Source organism: Mobula birostris, chromosome 11 (genome assembly GCF_030028105.1).
Source record: "Mobula birostris isolate sMobBir1 chromosome 11, sMobBir1.hap1, whole genome shotgun sequence".
In the NCBI taxonomy this organism is placed as follows: Eukaryota; Metazoa; Chordata; class Chondrichthyes; order Myliobatiformes; family Myliobatidae; genus Mobula; species Mobula birostris.
The window spans coordinates 76,571,184-76,592,324 of NC_092380.1; the positions used below are offsets into that span (position 1 = coordinate 76,571,184).

Consider the following 21,141-nt stretch of genomic DNA (forward strand, 5'->3'; position numbering starts at 1 on the left):
GGGGGAAATTGTGCAAGTAATGGGAAGAGGATGGATCATGGAAAACAGAGGGAAGGGATAGGGGGCATACCTAGGAGGGAATGGACTGATCACATCCTGTGCTACAGATATCATTGGGGGCAAGTCTCGATGAATCAGCGTCAGTGCTCACGATGTGCACAACTACATTGTTAATACTCCATTAAAATGGATGGATGGAGAGAGTTGAGGTACAAAATTATGGCCAGACAGTTCACTCACATTTCCATAATTCATTAGTTTGAGTGTGGTATTTTTCTTGATTGACTGAGTACTAATAATGACGGCCTTTTCAACCCATTTTCCATTGTGAAGTGTTTAATGGAGACTAGGCACACTTTGACAATATTTACATATGACAGTGCAAGACGACTTTGTGAAGATGAAACACAACAAGAAATGCCCAGTCCAATTTTTCAATAGGCAGAACTTAAACAGAAATCAATACAAACACATCAGAACATGGGAAAAGTTCTTTTTTGCCTGAATGACAGTAGAGTTACTAGGACTTGATGTTTCAATCCCTGTGGTAAGTCGGAACTCTCGATGTTGGCAGTGGGCTTGGAGTGATGACAAGGAGGGAGGGTAGGTACGTCATCGGGGTCATCAAGTGGGCACCCTCCTTCTTTGACGTTTCTTTGATAAGCCCACGACATCTCCAGAGGGCTCAATGGTGCTACCTGCGTCCCAGATACACGCCCTCAGTTCCACACCCTCCTGTCTTCATCTTGCAGCCCAGTTGTTGTCTTTCCTTTTAATCCAAATCCAGTTGCTGCTTTCTTCTGCTGCATTTGACAAGGACTTGATTGCTTGTTGGAGGGAGTGACCCTTCACCCCCATCTTCTTCAATAGACTGGTCGTAGATGTAGCAACGAATCCCCTGCATCCCACTTCTACAGGGAAAATCTTGGTCTTCTAGCCATTCTGGGCAGCTTCAGTTGCCAGTTTAGAGTACTTGGTCTTTTTCCTCTCATAAGCTTCTTCGACACCATCTTCCCATGGTACTGTCAGTTCAACAACATATGCCAGCTTAAGGTGCACATTCAATTGCTTGGCCGAAATCCCTATTCCACTTCAAGGTCCACTGCAACAATCTCAGAATGTCACCCTCTATTGATGTTTCAAGTGTCACTCAGACCATTGCCCATTTCGTTTTGACTTGCGCTTTGTTGTTTACTTTTCATTCTCTTCTCAGAAGGCCAGGGTTTATTTTAGTCTTGGTCTGCTTACGTAATATGGCCAGTGTAACATGCGGTGCAGGAAGACTGTGAGTGGGCAGCCACAGTCTTCCTGTCTCCAGTTGCAGATGTTGGATATTAGAAGCAGCTATCCACACGTGTGCACTTCTGCACATAAATACTCATGTGCATGTGTTCACGTAATCAGCTCCTTGTGATGCTGTCTAATTCCCATCAACCTATAAAATTTCTGACATTGGAAAAGAGGAGGAAGTTCTACCCACCTTTCTAAATTAGAAGTGGGAAAGTGAACTCTATTCTACAATAATCAGACTGACAATTGTGCTAAAATTATAAAATCTTAATGCATAAACCAGTGACTTAAAATATTATAAAGGAAACTAAATCATCAGCTGTAATATACAGTGCCCTCCTGTGAAACTCTACAGGTAGGGAGTGGGAGGTGAGGTGGGGGATGAAAGAAAGAAAACTTCTTTCAGGTCTGTAGGTAATCATTGGCTTGGGTGGTGCTAGTAAACCATAGCAGTTCTGGATAGTGGTTTTGCATGTGCATGTAAATGCCAGGCTTGCTGAACAGATGCATCAGATTATACCCAGCAGTGGATCAGAGGCCACGTCAATTTTAATGAGGATTGTAGCGTTGAGAGTAAAACAACAAAGGACAAAGTAGGATTTGTTGTGGTTTTAAAATCACGTTTCAAGTGGGTTAGTAAGGTTGCCAATGACAGGGAGGTTGGTGATGTTGTGGATAGCGCAGACATTTGCCCTAGTTTACAACAGTACATTGAAAGGACTCAGAGTTGGGCTGAGAATGGCAGATAGTGTTCAATCCAAAGAAGTGTGAAGAGAAGGAACAGAGGATTCCTGGAGTCCATGTCCATCAATTCCTCAAAGTTGCCGTGCAAACCGATAGGGTGGTTAAGAAGGTGTGTAATGTGTTGGCCTTCATTAGTCAGGAGATTGAGTCAAGAGCTGTGAGATTATGTTGCAGCTCTATAAAACTCTGGTTGGACCACACTCGGAGTATCGTGTTCAGTTCTAGTCATGTCATTATAGGAAGGATGTGGAGGCTTCATAGAGGATGCAGAGGAAATTTACCAGGCTGCTGCTGGATACGAGAGCATGTCGTATGAGGAAAGGTCAGGTGAGCTAGGGCTTTTGTCTTTGGAGCAAAGGAAGATGAGAGGTAACTTGATAGAGGTGTACAAGATGATAAGAGACATACAGAGAGTGGTTAGCCAGCACCTTTTTCCCAAGGGAGCAATGGCTAGTAGGAAGGACAGAATTTTAAGGTGATTGGAGGGAAGTGTACGGGAGATGTCAGGGGTAATTTTTCTAAAAACAGAGTGGTAACTGTGCAACACACTGCCAGGGGTGGTGGTAGAGGCAGATACATTAGGGGCATTTAAGAGACTCTAGACAGGCACATGTATGAAAGAAAAATGGAGGGTTCACTGGGAAGGGAATGATTAGATTGATCTTGGAGCAGGTCAAAAGGTTAGTAAAACACTGTGGGCCAAAGGGCCTGTACTGTGCTGTACTCTTCTGTATTCAATGTTTAAGCAATCATTCCTATTAACTTCAACTTTCAAGAATGATTTACTTTAAGGATTATTACATGAGGGAAATTAGACACACCCAGAGCTTTGACAGCTAGTAAATCAGGGTCAGGCTTTTGCCAGCTGTTGAAGATTTCCACAGATACCCCAGGATGTATAACTACCTCAGGGCACTGCTGGAAGCTCTGCTGACCAGGCACTACGGGCCATATGGACCAGACAATCAGGCAATAACTAAAGACAGTGAGATCTAGTCCAGATCTAGTGCTACGTTTAGAACTGACACTTGGCATGCTGTAGAATAATTCATCTTTCAGTAGTTGTTCTCTTTGATCAAAAAATTGAATATCAGAAGAGGAAACAAAATAAAAGTTTGTCTATGCCCCCTTTGTGCTGGAAGGTATCAAGAGATAGGATGTAACAGGCAGAATTTATGAAGTACAACAACCCAATAATGTTGAAATTCAATAGGAACAGTAACACACATACTAAAAACCTCTCATTATCTCTGTGCAATTCTAATCAACTCTGATAAACAATTCCAATTTCCTGTTTGGAGTGACTGTATTTGTGAAATGCCTTGCATTCCTTTCCATCACTTCTAAACAACTTCTCCTCCTGTTGATTTGGACAGTAAACAAAAATGCGGTACATGTGTTTATTTTTCCAATTTTCTTCATTCATCCAGATCAAGAGAATTGTACCAAACAACACAAACGCCCAAAGCAGAGAAAGAACCAAACTTACAACGACACCATAGACTTTTACGCAGACTTCTCTGGGGATACCCTGAGCAGTTTATAACAGCCTCTCGTACAAGGGGAGATGGGAAATTGCAAAGTTGGTCTGCAGTGCTCCTGGTACATTGTCCAGAAACAGATCACTAGCTAATTTTGATGTAGTTGTCAGGGCAGATTACCTGACAACTCTCTCAATGAATTGTGTGTCAGCAAGGAGACACTAAAAACTCTTAGCTTCTGAAACATTTTCCCTTCTTACAGATTTTTTAAATGTTTAGGTGAAACTATAATTAATAATTTTAATATACATTTGTAATTTATCTGCCTTTAACTTTAATAGATGCATTTACCATGCACAGATAATGACTCTACTAAGGTGCAAACCATCACTGCTGCTCCACAACTCCAGTGGCCTGGGTTCAATCCTTGCCCTGGGCACTGCCAATGAGAAGTTACCACCTCCTCCCCATGACTGTGTGCCCCTCATATCCCAAAGAGGACTGTGAGAGTGTGGAATGAGCTGCCAGCACAAGTGGTGCGTGCAAGCTTGATTTCAACGTTTAAGAGGGGTTTGGATAGGTAGGTGAATGGTCGGGGTATGGAGGGCTCTGGTTCAAGTGTAGGTCAATAGGAGGAGGTAGTTTAAATGTTTCAGCACAATCTGGATGGGCCAAAGGGCCTCTTTCTGTGCTGTACTTTTCTGTGACCCAATCAGCCACCCCAAAGATTACTTGGCTGCTGAAAATTGTCCCTAAAGTAGGTGAGTGGCAGGAAAATAGGGGAGGAGGGGAGTTAATGGAAAAGACAAAGGAAAAATGGGGAAGTGAGAAGAAAAAGAGGATGAGTGGAGTTGCAGGTTTGATTGTTAGGACAGACACAGTGGGATGAAGGGTCATATGACTCTAAGATTTTCTATGACACCTTAACACTCAAATGACCTTTGTCTAGTTAATTCCACAAAATAATTTCAAGATTCTTTTTATGGGATAAAACATTATCAGTCAGGGTCACGACCATGATACATTTCCCTGATTTCTTGTGACCCACAGTATTCAAAGAAACATTGAAGGAAACAAAACATAATTCTACTTTTTTTTTTACCTTAGTTTATCTGCGATGAAGATAACCCGCCGTTCAAGCAGCAAAGAGGCAAACACCCTGATAACTTGACGTATGCTGAGACAATGGAAAAGACAGTCAAAATCCACGTGCTCCAACCGGGAGTCCATGGGACGACGAAGTTCAATCACCTGAAACAGTAAAGTCAGAGGTCAGACTGCAGAGGTGAGGCGTCCCACAGTGAAAGGTCCAGCAATCGGTCAGCACAGAAACAAGCCTTTGGTCTGTGCTGGCCATCAAAAGCCCATTCACCCAATTCCCATTTTATCCTCCCTTCATTCCCATCAGCACCATCACCCTACTCGCCTACACATTGGGGGAAATTTGGTGTGGCTATGTCTCCAGGCTGTGGGAGGTTACCTGAGCCCCAGAGGAAACGCACAGAGAACATGCAAACTCCACACAGATATCACGATTGAACCTGGGTCACTGAAACTAGTGAGAGAAGACACAGTGGCATAGCTAGTGAAGGCAAAAAAATATAAAATTAAGGAATATGAAATAGAAGAGACACTGGAATTAGATTCCCTGTGATGCCCTTTGTGGAAACAAATTGTTAATATCACAAATAAGTGCAATAAAAGAGTTGCTGGGATTGTGGTGGTAAGAGATACAACAATGGTGTTTAAGAAGTCTTTAAGTAGTCATATGAATATGTATGGATACAGAAATAAGGATCAAGTGCAGGTAAAAGAGAGTTAGTTTAATCTGGTATAGTAGAGTGTTCAGCAGTTATGGGCTGCAGAGACAGTTCCTGTTTTGTAACTTACTACGCTCTATTTAAGACTTAACTGAAATATTCTTCAAACCACTAAGACAGGATAAATTTCAGAAATGCATGTATGGCATTCCTTTCTTCACCATTTTAAGACAAGGACTGAAACAGGGAATATCCATTTGTTAACTCATATTGCCAATTTTGGCTACATGTATTACCTACGGAAACTGAAATACAACATTCAAGAATCCCGCACCGAGTTCAAAGGGAACCAGATGGAATCACAATATTCATAATCTTTCTAACTTTACCATGCTTTAGAAACCATTGTTATCCTGTCATAGTGGCAAATATACCATGAAAACCAACAGCCGAAGATCAGTCCTGCACAATGTTAAAAAAAATCACTCCAATTCAGTAATTTCTTTCCCTTGTTTTCATTGACATCTTACAATGACTCAAATAATTATTTACACTTGGTCCATGATATTTAGATTTAAGCAGTATTCTTGCTCTCTGTGCAGAGATGAATGCACATGATGTAATTCTATATGCTTTCATGTTCTAAATCTCTATCACCAGAACCAATGAAATGTAGAAAATAAATTTTAAATATAGTTACATAAAGAAAAGCACTTTACTGGCAAAGTGTTTAAGGAAGATTTTTAGACTGTTAGTTTTACTGCTATTAAAATATTTCAGCTTTCTTTTCAAGATTTGTGATTAATAGACATCTTGTTTGAATTATTCGCTTATGATCTACAGCCAGGCCTCTGTTTTGCCACAAACCTTTGATATAAAATGCACTATTTGTAGATGTTTTAGGCAATAATGAGTACTTTTTATGTCTCACAAAGATTAAAGATTCAACTCAGCCGAGAATATTAAATAAATTTGCTGGAATGCAAAGATATGTTTAGCCTTAGTAGCCCACTGCTGGCTTCTCATAAACCTTTGCCCTAGTTCCTATTCTCCATTGGACTACAGGTAATTAGGCCAATAACAGAGAATCACACACCTCATTTCCAGCTCCTGGTAGAAATGTCTTGACTTTTATGGTCCTTCCAGGTGCAGGAAAAGGAGACTCCATCAGACTTCTCATGAACGGATAGACCAGAGCAGCAGAAATTCCACGCCTCCTCTCCACTTCATCCAGGATCTGCTCAAAAAAAAACACAAATTTCTTGAGAAACTACTTTCTCAGTGCAAAAAAAACTTTAATAATCTTTCGATTGCCAAGCACACCGAAATGAATTAGTGACCTCTCAGAATATTTTAAATAAATGAACTGTGATGACTGTTGACACCACTGTCACATTTAGGTTACAGATGATGAGAAAGAATTTGATGTCATTGGAACAAAGTTCTACTATCCACACAAGGCTCACAGGCAACATGGACCTCAAGCACTGACGCTGGTCCTAACTTATAGATTGAGAGCTTCATCTGATTTAAAAGGTCTGACCAAGCTTGGCCCATGGTCATGGAGTCTAAGGCTTATCAACATCTGCAGAATCTCTTGTGATTACACTTAGTCTGTTCCTTTCTTTCCTGCCATCCATTCCTGCTGATCCTCTCCTGTTACTAACCTCCCCTCCCACCTGATCACCTCGCCGATACCCTCACCAATTAGCTCTCGTATCCAATCATTTCCTCAATCAAACGGTTTCCAAATCTGCTCCACCATATAAACTCTACTTCCATTCAACACATCAGCCTCCAGATGCCCACCACACACATTCCTTCCCCAGACTATCCCTGCTAATCAAGCCCCCCAAATGCTACTCAATACACTTCCAGTGTGATCCTTCAAACTGACCCTCCAGCTTGCAATGAATTGAATTGAATTGACTTTATTACTTACATCTTTCATATACACGAGTAAAAATCTTTCCGTTACGTCTCCGTCTAAATGTGCAATATGCAATTTATAGTAATTTATACCAATTAGTATAGACAGCAGGATAGTCAATATAACAAAGAAATACAGTTGTATCAGCATGAATTAAGCAGTCTGATGGCCTGGTGGAAGAAGCTGTCCCGGAGCTTGTTGGTCCTGGCTTTTATGCTGCAGTACCGTTTCCCAGATGGTAGCAGCTGGAACAGTTTGTGGTTGGGGTGACTCGAGTTGTCAATGATCCTTCAGGCCCTTTTTACACACCTGTCTTTGTAAATGTCCTGAATCATGGGAAGTGCAGAACTACAGATGCGCTGGGCTGTCCGCACCACTCTCTGCAGAGTCCTGCGATTGAGGGAAGTACAGACAGGCAGTGATGCTCCCAGTCAGGAAGCTCTCAATTGTGCCCCTGTAGAAAGTTATTAGGAGCCCACACCAAACTTCTTCAACCATTTGAGGTGAAAGAGGCACTGTTATGCCTTTTTCACCACACAGCCGGTATGTACAGACCATGTGAGATCCTCAGTGATATTTATGCTAAGGAATTTAAAGCTGTTCACCCTCTCAACCCCAAATCCATTGATGTCAAATAGGGGCTAGCCTGTCTCCATTCCTCCTGTAGCCCACAACCAGCTCCTTTGTTTTTGCCACACTGAGGGAGAGGTTGTTTTCTTGACATCACTGTATCAGGGTAATGAATTCTTCTCTGTAGGCTGCCTCATTATTATTTGAGATTAGGCCAATCAGTGTGGTGTCGTCAGCAAAATTAATTAGCAGATTGGAGCCGTGGGTGGCGACACAGTCAAGGGTATACAAAGAGTAAAGCAGGGGGCTTAGTACACAGCCCTGAGGGACACCTGTGTTGAGGGTCAGAGGGGCAGAGGTGAAGGAGCCCACTCTTATCACCTGCCGGCGATCTGACAGGAAATCAAGGATCCAGCTGCACAAGGCATGATGGGAGATGGTGCAAAGAAATTCTTACACAACTGCTTATGTAAGGAATCTCTTGTATGCATGACACTTGAATCTCAAACACTATAGAAATTTACTTTATGCCCTATGCTCCACTAAAGACTATATTTTTAGCCTGTATTCTACTACACATTCCAGTTCCTAGAGCTCAAAATGAATCAAAAAAGAGGTCAATGATAACTGTAACCACAAGAGATTCCGCAGGTGCTGGAAATCATGAGTAACACACATAAAATGCTGGAGGAACTCAGCAATTAGGCGGCATCTATTGAAGGGAATAAACAGGCGACATTTCAGGCTGAGACCTTTTATCAGGACTGGAAAGAAAAGGGGTCAGAATTCAGAATAAGAAGGTAGGAAGGAGGGGAAGGAGTATAAGCTGGCAATTGATGCATGAGAGGCAAGGTGGATCACTGGGGAGAGGGGGAAATAAAGTGCAAAGTTGAGAAGGGATAAGTAGAAAATGCAAGGGGTGAAGAAAAAGAAATTTAATAGGTGAGAACAGTGGACCATGGAAGAAAGGGAAGGAGGAAGAGCACCAGAGGTAGGAACTGAGCAGTGAGGAGGTGTGAGGGGGGGGAATCAGAATGAGAATGTAAGAAGGGAGAAGGGGTACGAGGGAGGATTTACCAGAAGTTAGAAAAATCGACGTTCATGGCATCAGGATGGAGGCTATCCAGATGGTATCATGCTTACTTCTTGTCTCTGTAAAGAAGATTGTGTGTAAGGCATTTATATAAAGTTACTCTATTTGATTTATCTGCAGAGTGGACATGTGGTTTTTCATTTACTCCAAAGCGTTGCTTAAAAGACCTTGTGATGTTGGAGTAACATTGAAATTATATGGATCATTGGTTGCTGTTTGACTGTGGGTATCCATTTGGCTTTTAAAGAAAATTATCCAAATTTTAGAAATTCACATTATCCAATAAGTGGTTTATGTGGCATAGTGCATGAAGATACAATACTGTGGGAAAAGTCTTAGGCACATGTAAACAAACTCTGTAAAGTGAAGATGCTTCCAAAAATAATGAAATTAAAAGCTTCTAAATATCAAAAAAAACTACGAACAGCAGTAAACAGTAAAAAACTAAATCAAATCAATATTTGGTGTGCCCACCTTTAAAACTGCATCAGTTTCTTCAGTATACTGTCATGCAGTTTTATAAGAAAATCGGCTGGTAGGTTGGTTCAAGTATTTTGGAGAACTTGCCACAGTTCTGTAGACTTTAGCTGTCTCGCTTGCTTCTGTCTCTCCAGGTAATGTAAATGAAGTTGGGACCGATCTAATGCCTCCATGATGGTACTGTATAATGGATAAGAATCGGCTTGTACTTCTCATCAATTAATTTATTCTGACCAGATCACTTAACTCCATTTGCAGAAATGCATCTCCAAACCTGCAGGGAACCTTCGACTTGCTTCAATGTTGACTGCCGACATTCATCCATGTAGCACTCTCCAGCTCTTCTACAAACTGCCTCCTATTTGAATCAAGAATTTCAAATTTTGACTCGTCAGTCCAGAGCATTTGATGCCTTTGTACAGCACCCCAGTGCTTGTGTTTTTGAGCACAGGTGAATCTCTTGGCTTTGTTTCCATTTGGAGGAATGGCAGCAATTCTTCCATGAAGACAACTTCTGACAAAACTTCTCTGGACCGTAGAAGGGTGTACTTGGGTTCCAGTGGTTTCTGTGAGTTCAGGGCTGATAGCAGTACTGGACTTCTTCCAATTTGGAAGGGACGTCAGTTTGATGCAGTCAGTTTCCATGGCCGACCACTGTGTTTCTGGTCCTCAACCTTGCATGTTTCTTTGTGCTTCTTCTGAAGGGCTTGGACAGCACATGTTGAAACTCCTGTCTGCCATGAAATTTCTGCTGATGTAGGATGACCACCTTGTGTCTTGATGCTATGCTCACTCTTGTCAGGACGTAAGAATTGGTGATTTGAATCTGTCACACCCTCGCCTGTTAGTTTGGTTGTCCTTCACCCAGTTTGATTCCTTCTACATCCGTTTCTGTTTCAGTTAATCAAGTTAGTTCATTCAACTCTTATGTCATTGATCATTAACACCTGCTTGTCATCTTTGTTTAATCATGCACTGGGCTACGTACCTACTAGTGATCAGGTTTGTATTTGAAAAGCGGTCTATTACTTAGTATGTTACTTTATTTAACAAAAAATAACATTTCTCTGTAACATTAATTTTTTTTGAAAATGAATGTTGGAAACCTAAAATTTGCCCTTTTCTACTGACACATTAATGCAGATGACAAAAAATAAACATCTAAAACAAAATTTACATAAAAAATCTAGGGTGCCTAAGACTTTTGCACAGTACTGTAGGAGGATGTTACAGGTACAATCTTTCACCTTGTTCTGTTTTATCAAGTCTATTTGGAATGCCCTCTGCTTGTTATTGCACATAATTCACCTGCTTTTTCAGATGGCTAACTCTGGACTTCAGCTGCCAACCTGCTCTTTAATCAGACTATCATTCACTCTTTCTCTTGTGCATATTACCATGTAATCAATTAAAATATAAAGAAAAGTGGCTTCAAATTATTCAATGTACAAAGGGCAACTCCTCCTAAATATGAAGACTTAAGAGTCAGTCCCATCCTGTTGAAATAAATTCATTTTGCAAATCTCTTTCCTTCCCCCATTTCTTTTACCATCTTTCTTCTCTAACTATTTCTTTCTCTAGACTCAGCATTGAAACACAACCTTCGGCCCATTGTGCCCAAGCTCATGCACTACCTATTTACATCCATCTGTATATTTAAATTCTCCCCATTCTTATCAATACCCTCCCTCCATTCCCACCCCCAAACACAGCCACACACCTGATCACATGCAGTGACCAATCCACAGGCCCTTGGCTTGTGGGCGGAAACCGGCACACCAGGAGGCAGCAGCCGTGGTCGGGATTGAATCGGGATCTCTGGCACTTTTCCTTATCCTCTGGCATTTTACATTCACTCTTTCTACTTCCCTGCACGAGTCCAATTGCCAAAGTGATACCGCGTCCTGATTAAAGTCTACAATGTTGTCTAACATTCATCCAATCCTAGCAGGAACTATATTGTCACTGCACATGCAATGGAAGCTGCAGGCAGCAGTGGTGGAACTGAGCTTATTGTTAAAATAAGCAGGCATATTAATTCTCTTATCAGCTCTACTACTGATTTTTCACAGAATCATGAACTATCATCCGCAAGCTCTGTTTAAAAAACAAATCTTGGAATCCTGTAATAAAAATGGAATTTGACTTATTTAGTCGCCATCTACAAGAGGCGTGATTAAAAACAGATGGAACTGTGGAACTTGATTTGCTAAATACTGGTTTAACAAACTCAGAACCTAAGGTAATGAAAATAAACTTTACTTGTTCAATTACCGTTAACCGGTGGCTCTGCTTATAAATGAGGTGAAAGAAATGACAGTCCAGTTAATGGTTAGTTAGTCTAAGGAGTTCTGACCAGCTGATTACCTTTTAAATGAAGGAGAATGCTGTACGTGAAGATTCATGTTAATCTGCAAAGCCTGAAGCATCTCTCACTTCATGCTCAATAGCACAAGTTAGACATCATGAAGTGAGAGATGCTTCAGGCTTTGCAGATTAACATTGCCTATGTGTAATTTTAGAATGATATAGCAGAGAAACAGGCCATTTAGCCCATCATGTCCATGCCAATCATCAATTACCCATCCTTGACATCCCAGTATGTAGCAGAATCTTAAGCTTATGTTGCGTGAGGCTTTGTGTCGGCTATGGTGTCTGGCATCTTCTGCCGTGATCGGTTTATAGCAAATTAATAATTCACATCAACTATTTCATGTGGTTGAACATAAATCTCTTTAGATAATGGACTGAATCATACTGGATTCACCTTATCACCTTCAACTCCCAACCCTCCCATGTACCTAGGCTGGATGCAGATCACTAAATCAGGTGCAAGTTAACCGAAACCTCGGAGTCAGATAGTGGAAAATAGGCACTGGATGACTTTCTGCTGAGAACCTGATCCAGTTCATCCTGAAACCAGAGAAAATAGGGAATGCTGCAGAAGAAAGGATTAGATGAAGTGGATGTGGAGAGGATGATTCCTCTGGTGGGGGGTATCCAGAACTAGAGGGCATAGCCTCAAAATTGATGGGCCAACCTTTTAGAACAGAGGTAAGAAGGATTTTTTTTTTAGCCAGAGAGTAGTGAATCAGTGGAAAGCTCTACCACAGACTGCGGTGGAGGCCAAGTCTGTGGGTATATTTAAGGTGGAAGTTGATAAGTTTCTTGATCGGTCAGGGCATCAAATGACTTGGCAAGAAGGCAGGTGTCTGGGGTTGAGTGGGATCGGGGATCAACCATGATGGAATGGCAGAGCAGACTTGACGGGCTGAATGGCCTAATTCTGCTCATGTGTTTTATGGTCTAATGTCCTTCATTCTTTTGGAGCTTCTGGTACATGGCTTCAATTATTTCTAAATTATATTTCATTTCTGTAAGTTACTGAGTAATTCATAGAGTCATAGTACCCTCTACAGCACAGAACCAGGCCCTTCAGCCCATTTAGTCCAAACTATTAACCAGCCTAGCCTTGCCAACCTGCAACCAGACTGCAGCTTTCCTCACCCCTCCCATCCAAACTTCTCTTAAATGTTGAATCTGCATTCACCACTTCTGCAGGCAGCTCGTTTCACACTCTCATCACCTTCTGAGTGAAGATGTTCTCCCACATATCTTCCCTTAAGCATTTCACCTTTCACCCTTAACCCACAACCTAGTTTCACCCAACCTCAGTGAAAAAAGTCTGCTTGTATTTATCCTATCTGTACCTCTTATTCAATCAGTAACTTCTAAATTGTATGCCAAACAATGAAATAAATTGAAAAGACATAAAAATTAATGTAAATAAATTGTTGAAAATAAATAACACCCTATCTTCATACTCTCAACTCACAGGTGAGGAATGAACTAGCTCCCCCAGTTGGTGCCAGGTCTGGCTGGTATGGGATTACAGAGGCAGAATTGAAGTTGTATAGACTCTGTCTGCCATTGAAGTAATGGAGTAGGGTGACCAATGCACTGGGTTCTTGTCCCCATGGCTTACAGCAATGCAAAATGTACTCACTTCAGAGTAATTCTCTTCATAACTACTTTAAAAATTACCCCACATGACTTAATAAAATTCAAATTTGAGCTATGAGAGTATGCCTCATTGGCACAACTTCTTAAACATTTTAAAGCCACTGATTTGAGTTCAAATGCTGGCACTCATTCATCCGGGAGACAGAAAGTCTCAGATTTTCCTAGCAACAACAGTCAATGTCCTCAATTAAGCTACTGTCAGCTGCCTTCATTTAGGATTTTCAGCAATGACTATAATCTTCATTTCATAGTTCCAGCACTATTTTTCATCTCCCTCCGCTTACACTCGTCCTGTCAAATTAGCTCTGATTCACAAGCAATCATCAATCTCTTGAAGACAACATCAATACCATTTTGTTCATCAATCTTGGTCTCCACCTAATTTGGAGGCAGATACAATAGGGTCTTTTAAGAAACTCTTAGATAGGTACATGGAGCTTAGAAAAATAGATGGCTATGCATAGGTTAATTCTAGGAGGTTTCTAGACTAGGTTACATGGTCGGTACAACATTGTGGGCCGAAGGGCCTGTAATGTGCTGTAGATTTCTATGTTCTATTTAATCACATTCTTTTTTTTTTATCTCCACCCCATCAGCAACTTAAAACATGTTGTTTTCTCACTTCATCAGTTCTAAGGTCACCAAAGGAGATGTTTCTCTCTGCACAGATGCTGCCTGACCTGCTCGGCATCTGCAGTACGTTTTCTCGGCTTTCGAGCTTCTAAGTTTTTTTTAGATTTTCAAGCGATGTGACCAAGCTGCCTCAAAGGTTGAATTACCCTGAGCAACTGTGAAGTAAGGTATTCTAATCCTTTTCAAAATGCATTAAACATTTACAGTGAGTGAGTTGAGGACTGGGACCAGGTTGGAGAAGAAGATAGAAACTAAAGCATATTTAGAATTTAATACTTATACTTTGATACATTATTGTAAATTCAGTTACACCTCATTCAATTAGGCTTGGTATCTTTGTTAGCTTTCAAAGCAAAAATAATTTGTAAACACTTAAGATTAATACCAAATCAACAAATCTTGCTGATGATATTTCCAAAATCTCCAGTATTATACTCTGCAGATGATCAGGACATCACTGACTGCAATTTCCATTTTTCCCATGTTTAACTGCTAATACAGTAAGTTGCCATCAATTACACAGTGCACTGAGGTAAAACAAGGTAAAACAATAACAGAATTCAGAATGAAGTGTAACAGCTACAGAGAAACTGCAGTACAGGTAAGCCATAAGGTGCAAGATCCTAACAGTGTATACTTTATTTATTTATTTTATATAATTAGTGATTCAGCACAGTAACAGGTCCTTTAGGCAGAATCAGTGAGCTGTTTTGTTATGTTTCCCCACCCGCTATGAAAGGGGACAGCACTTTTTCCCCTTTATTAGGGAGAGAGAACTGTGCCATGTCGAATTGTTAGGTAAACAATTACTTCGTGTTATACTGCAGATCATGGTCTTTCTTGGGGGCCTTGCTATTGCAACCCCGGTGAGTGGAGGGTGCTGATGCAATTTTGTGGAAGTGGGTGGGGGAGGGGGAGGGTTGTTGCTTTGCTGCAGCTTGTGCGTGGGAGGGGAAGTAGAGGGGCTTTGGGATTCTAATGTTTTAACCGTCATTCATTCTTTGGGGCACTCTTCTGTTTTTGTGGATGTCTGCAAAGAAAAAGAATTTTGGGATGTATATTGCATACATTTCTCTGATGCTAAATGGACGAATTGAACTATTGAATTAATATTAATCAACATTAACTGACTGTGAGATCAAGATCTACCACAATCACGTTTCTCAGATTCTGGGGCAATGTTCATGGGTTTCTGAAGATAGTTCCGATTTGAGTTCAAAACCTACTGACAACATGGAAATCAGGCCCTAATTAGGCAGTGGAATTTTTGAACAATGCTCTCGGGCACCTCAGTAATTTGGATCTGTTAAATTTCCTGTACCTGAATATGAACTGTCCCATTTCCCAGCATCTTAACATTAATGGACCTCACTCTTTGTGTACTGGAACCCATGCAAATATTTGTGAAGTCCTGCTAATATTTATATAATGTTAAATGAAACAGCAAAGATTACTTTAAACACAGCCACAATGGAAAAAATGAAGTGTTTAGAAAATACAAATAAGAAGTAGGCTTCTCTATTACTTGAGCCTACTCCTCCATTGAATCAGAATCAGGTTTAATATCACTGGCATAGATCGTGAAATTTGTTAACTTTGTGGCAGCAATACAGTGCAATACATGACAGTATAGAGAAAAAATTGAATTACATTTAATATATATATATATAGTTAAATTAAATAAGTAATGCAAAAATAGAAATAAAAAAGTAGTGAGGGAGTGTTTAAGGGTTCAATGTCCATTCCGAAACTGGATGGCAGGGGGGAAGAAGCTGTTCCTGAATCACTGAGTGTGTGCCTTCAGGTCCCTGTACCTCCTTCCTGATGATAACAATGAGAAGCAGGCATGTCCTGAGTGGTGGGGTCCTTAATAATATTAACATAATGTTGTTAATAATATTATTCTCACTCTACTGAATTACATTCAGAATATTCACCCAGAATAACGTGAAAGAGATAAATGATGCCTTTTGCATAATTTTACAAAAAAAAATTTTGGAAATTGAAGTTGTACTAAAAATCTGAGTACATGGAGCTTAGACAAATAGTGGGCTATACAGTAGGGAAATTCTAGGCAGCTTCTAGAGTTGGTTACATGGTCGGCACAACATTGTGGGCCAAAGGGCCTGTAATGTCCTGTAGATTTCTACATTTCTAAGTGGTGAAATGTGGGAGTTGACAAATGTAGACTTATGTTGAATAAAGACAGAAAGAAGCTTCACATGGAAATCAGTGTAATTTTAGTTGCAAGAAGCTAAGAACAGGCTTTTCCTCTTTTGTATCCTCCAGCCAGCAATTTGTGTTGATTAAAGTGAATCAGTCCAAAAATGTGGGTAGGAACATACAAGTGCAATGAAGTGTGGCCTCAGGCTCTACAGCACTGGACGTATTCCTAGGTAAAAAGTACTGACTAACAGAGAATAGACAGTAGGAATTTACAACCATTAGACCATGTTAGTTAATTCTTTCAAAAAGCTGCACTGTGTAGATCAAAAAATTCAATTACTTTTGTTAATATATAGTATTATGCAAATTTCTTGGGCACCCTAGATTTTTTATATAAATTTTGTTTTAGGTTTTTATTTTTTGTCTTCCACATTAGTGTGTCGGTAGAAAAGAGCAAATTTTAGATCTCCAAACATTCATTTTCCAGAAAATTAAATGTTAGAGATATTTTTGTATTTTGTGTAAGAAAGTAACATATTAAGTAATAGACCATTTTTCAAATAAAAACTTGATTACTTTGTCAGTATCCAGCCCAGTGCAAGATTAAACAAAAATAACAAACAGGTGCTAATGATAACGATATAATGAGTTGAATGAATTAATCTGATTATCTGAAACAGAAACCGGTGCGGAAGAAATCAAACTGGGTGAAGGACAACCAAATTAAAAGGTGAGGATGTGACAGATTAACCTTCAAATCAAATCTTACGCTGTGGCAAGAGTGAGCATAGCAACAAAACCCGAGGTGGTCATCCTGTATCAGCAAGGTGTCTCCCAAGCAGAAATTTCATGGCAGACAGGTGTTTCAAGATGTGCTGTCCAAGCTCTTCTGAAGAAGCACAAAGAAATGGGCAATGTTGAAGATCAGAAAAGCAGGGTCGGCCATGGAAAATCACTGCAGCAGATGACAGATACATCCCTTCTAAGTTGGAAGTAGTCCAGCACTGCTATCAGCTCTGAATTCACAGAAACCCCTGGAACCCAAGTACATTCCTCTACAGTCTAGAGAAGTTATGTCTGAAGTGATCTTCATGGAAGAGTTGCTGCAAAAAGCCACTCCTCTGAAGTGGAAACAAAGCCAAAAGATTCACCTACACAGAAAAGCCTAGGGTATTGAACAACGGCATCAAGTGCTCTGGATTGACGAGCCAAAATTAGAAATTTTTGGCTCAAAAAGGTTTGTCCTTAGAAGAGCAGGACAGCACTACATGAATGAGTGTCTGCAGCCAACAGTGAAGCACATCAGAGGTTCCCTGCTGGGTTGGGACTGCATTTCTGCAAATTGAGTTGGAGATCTGGCTAGAATTAATGGAATCCAGAATGCCGAGAAGCACAGGCAGATTCTCATCCATCACACAATACCATCAGGGGGGCGTCTGATTGGTCCCAACTTCATCCTGCAACAGGACCATGACCCCAATCACATGGTCAAGGTAATGAAGAATATATATAGTAACTGCACGACTGTGTACCTAAGAGAATTGAAGCAATTTTCAAGGCAAAGGGTGGTTACACCAAATATTAATTTGAGTTAGATTTTACAATTTATTGCTCTTCACAGAATTGTTTTGATACTTAGATGGCATCTTCACTTCACATTTCACTTTTGCACAGTACTGTAGGTTTTTAAGTGTGCCCGAGAAAAGCCACATTAATGACTTATTATGTAATGAACATGACCAACCTCCATTGTGGGACCTCGTCGAATGCCTCGCTTTCATCAACTTTCCTGGTAACTTCCTCAACAAACTCTATAAGTTTGGATAGATGACATTCACACACAAAGCCATGCCAACTATCCCAACTCAGTCCCTGTCTATCCAAATACTCGTATATCCAGTCCCTTAGGATACCTTCCAATAACTTTCCCATTACTTACATCAGGCTCACCAGCCTGTAATTTCCTGGTTTAAGATTAGACCCTTTTTAAACAGTGGAACAACATTAGCTATCCTCCAATCCTCCAGTACCTCACCTGTCGATAAGAATAAGTTAAACACCTCAGCTAGGGCTCCTGCAATTTCAGCACTTGCCTTCCACAGAGTCCAAGCGAAAACCTTGTCAGGCCCTGGGGATTTATCCATTCTAATTTGCCGCAAGACAGCAAACATCTCCTTCTCTGTAATCTGTATAGGGTCTATGATAGATTATATATCCTTCTCCTAAGTAAATATAGATGAAAAAAATCCAGTTAAGAACTTCCCATCAGTTTTGGCTCCAAGCACAGATGACCATTCTGATCTTCCAGGGGACCAGTTTTGTCTCTTGCAATCCTTTAGGATTCTACTTCAACTTGTCTGCTAGAGCGACCTCTTGTCTTATTTTAGACCCCCGATTTCTTTCTTAAGTGTTCCCTTGAATTTCATATACTCCATAGGTACCTCATTTGTTCCTACATGCCTATAGCTGCTACTCACCTTTTCTTTTCTTAACCAGGGCCAATGTTCCCTCTCAGGCGTGTGTGTGTGTGTGTGTGTGTGTGTGTGTGTGTGTGTGGAAACAAATCTTTGCTACTAGCGCACAAAAGATTGTCACAGTCTACCTCATTAGCATGCTAAGTATACCTTAGGATCGTACAAAATCACATTTTCTTTTCCAGTTTCTGATGCGGATGGTGTTGACAATGATTTTAGAACTGGCTTATTTATACTGTTTTTATTGAAGAAATTATTGATTCACTATGGCGAACTCCGAAGAAGCAAAGGGTATGAAGCGCAAAAGAACTGCTAGTTCATTTAAAGTGGAATAGCTTAATGAAACAGTAGAAACTACTATTTTATTTTATTTTGTTAAAAACCTGTTATCTTTACCTTTTATTCTGACAGGTACATACAAGCTTTGTACTCCCAAATTTTCACTTTTTGAAGGCCTCCCACTTACCAAGTACATCTTTGCCAGAAAACAGCCTGTCCCAATTCACACTTGCCAGATACTTTCTGATACCATCAAAATTGACCTCTCCAATTTAGAATTGATACCTGTGTACAAGACCTATCTTTTTCCATATTAACTTTGAAAAAACTGCATTATGAGCACTAGATGCAAAGTGTTCCCCTACACAAACTTCTGTACCTGCCCTGTCTCATTCTCTAATAGGAGATCAAGTATCACACACTCTCTCTATGCACTGAATAAGGGAACTTTCCCGAACACGTTTGACAAACCCTATGCCATCTCGTCCTTTTACAGTATATGATTCCCAGTCAATACGTGAAAAGTTAAAATCCCCTTCTATAACAACCTCAAATTTCTTTCAACAGTCTGTGACGTCTCTACAAATTTGTTCCTCTCAACCTGTTGGGTGGTCTACAATATAGCCTCATTAATGTTGTCATACCTTTCTTATTCCTCAGTTCCACCCATAAAGCCTTACTAGACAATATAGATAATGTAATGCTAATGTTTTGAATTTTTAAATATATTTCACACTTATCACAAGTTCCTAATGTTCTGGGGTTCCTGACTGAACGAATTATTTTGAATACCAATGATGTCCAAGTCCTGTTCTTATTGAATCATTATTCAAAGTCACCTGTCCTCTGCATTTGGGAAATATATTTTAATTATCAAAGGATGTTATTGAACTCCATCATCATAAGGTTCCATAGTATTATATAGGGGCTCCCAGTTAAACTGGAGGCAAGGATACAAAATAATTCACACTTTCAAACCACGACTCTGCATGAAGTTAGACTGGCATGCTGGCATGACTTTCCCTTTTTTTTTTGGAATTATTGACACTGAAAGGGTTTTTATATTTCTGGGCTGAAAATTGAGAAAAATGTTACATTTGAATTTATGCCATCAAAACGCTGTCCTTTTTTTATGCCTGCTTCATTATTTGCATCTAAAACCCCCAATTTAACTGCTTCCCTTAAAAACCGCACACAACTCCATGGTAACCTGCATGTAATTTTCATAAATGAAAATTCCTCTTCAGGTTAAATTGCTATTCCTGAAGTCATAATCTTTAATCAATTTAAAACCGAAGAATTTTTAGGTGATAATGTTTTAAGAGGAAGCTTGTACAAGGTACTTGTAATAAGTTTTGAAATCAAGCCAAAAGGTTTTGATTAGATGTAGCAACACACACAAAATGCGGTGGAACGCAGCAGGCCAGGCAGCATCTATAGGAAGAAGTACAGTCGATGTTTCGGGCTGAGACCCTTTGTCAGGACTAACTGAAAGAAGAGATATTAAGAGATTTGAAAGTGGGAGGGGGAGGTGGCGATCCAAAATGATAGAAGACAGGAGGGGGAGGGAAATTAGCTAAGATCTGGAACGTTGATTGACAAAAGGGATACAGAGTTGGAGAAGGGGGAGGATCATGGGATGGGAGGCCTAGGGAGAAAGAAAGGGGGAGGGGAGCCCAGAGGAAGATGGAGAGCAGGCAAGGAGTGACTGTGAGAGAGACAGAGAGAGAATAAAAAAAGAGGGGGAATAAAATTAAATAAGAGATGGGGTAAGAAGAGGAGGAGGGGCATTAACGGAAGTTAGAGAAATCAATGTTAAGATGAAGCCACACTCAGGTTGGAGGAAGAACACCTTATATTCCGTTTGGGTAGCCTCCAACCTGATGGCATGAACATTGACTTCTCAAACTTCTGTTAATGCCCCTCCTCCCCTTCTTACCCCATCCCTCATTTATTTTTATTCCCCCCCTTTTTTTCTTCTCTCTCTGTCCCTCTCACAATCATTCCTTGCCTGCTTTCCATCCTCCTCTGAGCTCCCCTCCCCCTTTCTTTCTCCCTAGGCCTCCTGTCCCATGATCCTCCCCCTTCTCCAACTCTGTAGCCCTTTTGCCAATCAACTTTCCAGCTCTTAGCTTCTTCCCTCCCCCTCCTGTCTTCTCCTATCACTTCGGATCTCCCCCGTTCTTTCAGTTAGTCCTGACGAAGGGTCTTGGCCCGA

The 21,141-nt window shown here is 40.5% G+C and overlaps 1 protein-coding gene across 7 annotated transcripts in view; it reads right to left on the reverse strand.

Annotated features, from left to right (window-relative positions):
* The window catches only part of dennd2b (DENN domain containing 2B), a 527,103-nt gene that overhangs the window by 67,094 nt on the left and 438,868 nt on the right, over window positions 1-21,141 (reverse strand). For all 7 annotated transcript variants that reach the window (XM_072272571.1, XM_072272574.1, XM_072272573.1 and 4 more), the window contains 2 exons: window positions 6,372-6,512; window positions 4,618-4,766 (listed from right to left, as the gene is read on the reverse strand). In XM_072272571.1, the coding sequence (XP_072128672.1) occupies window positions 4,618-4,766; window positions 6,372-6,512 (290 nt within the window). The remainder of the gene's footprint in view (window positions 1-4,617; window positions 4,767-6,371; window positions 6,513-21,141) is intronic.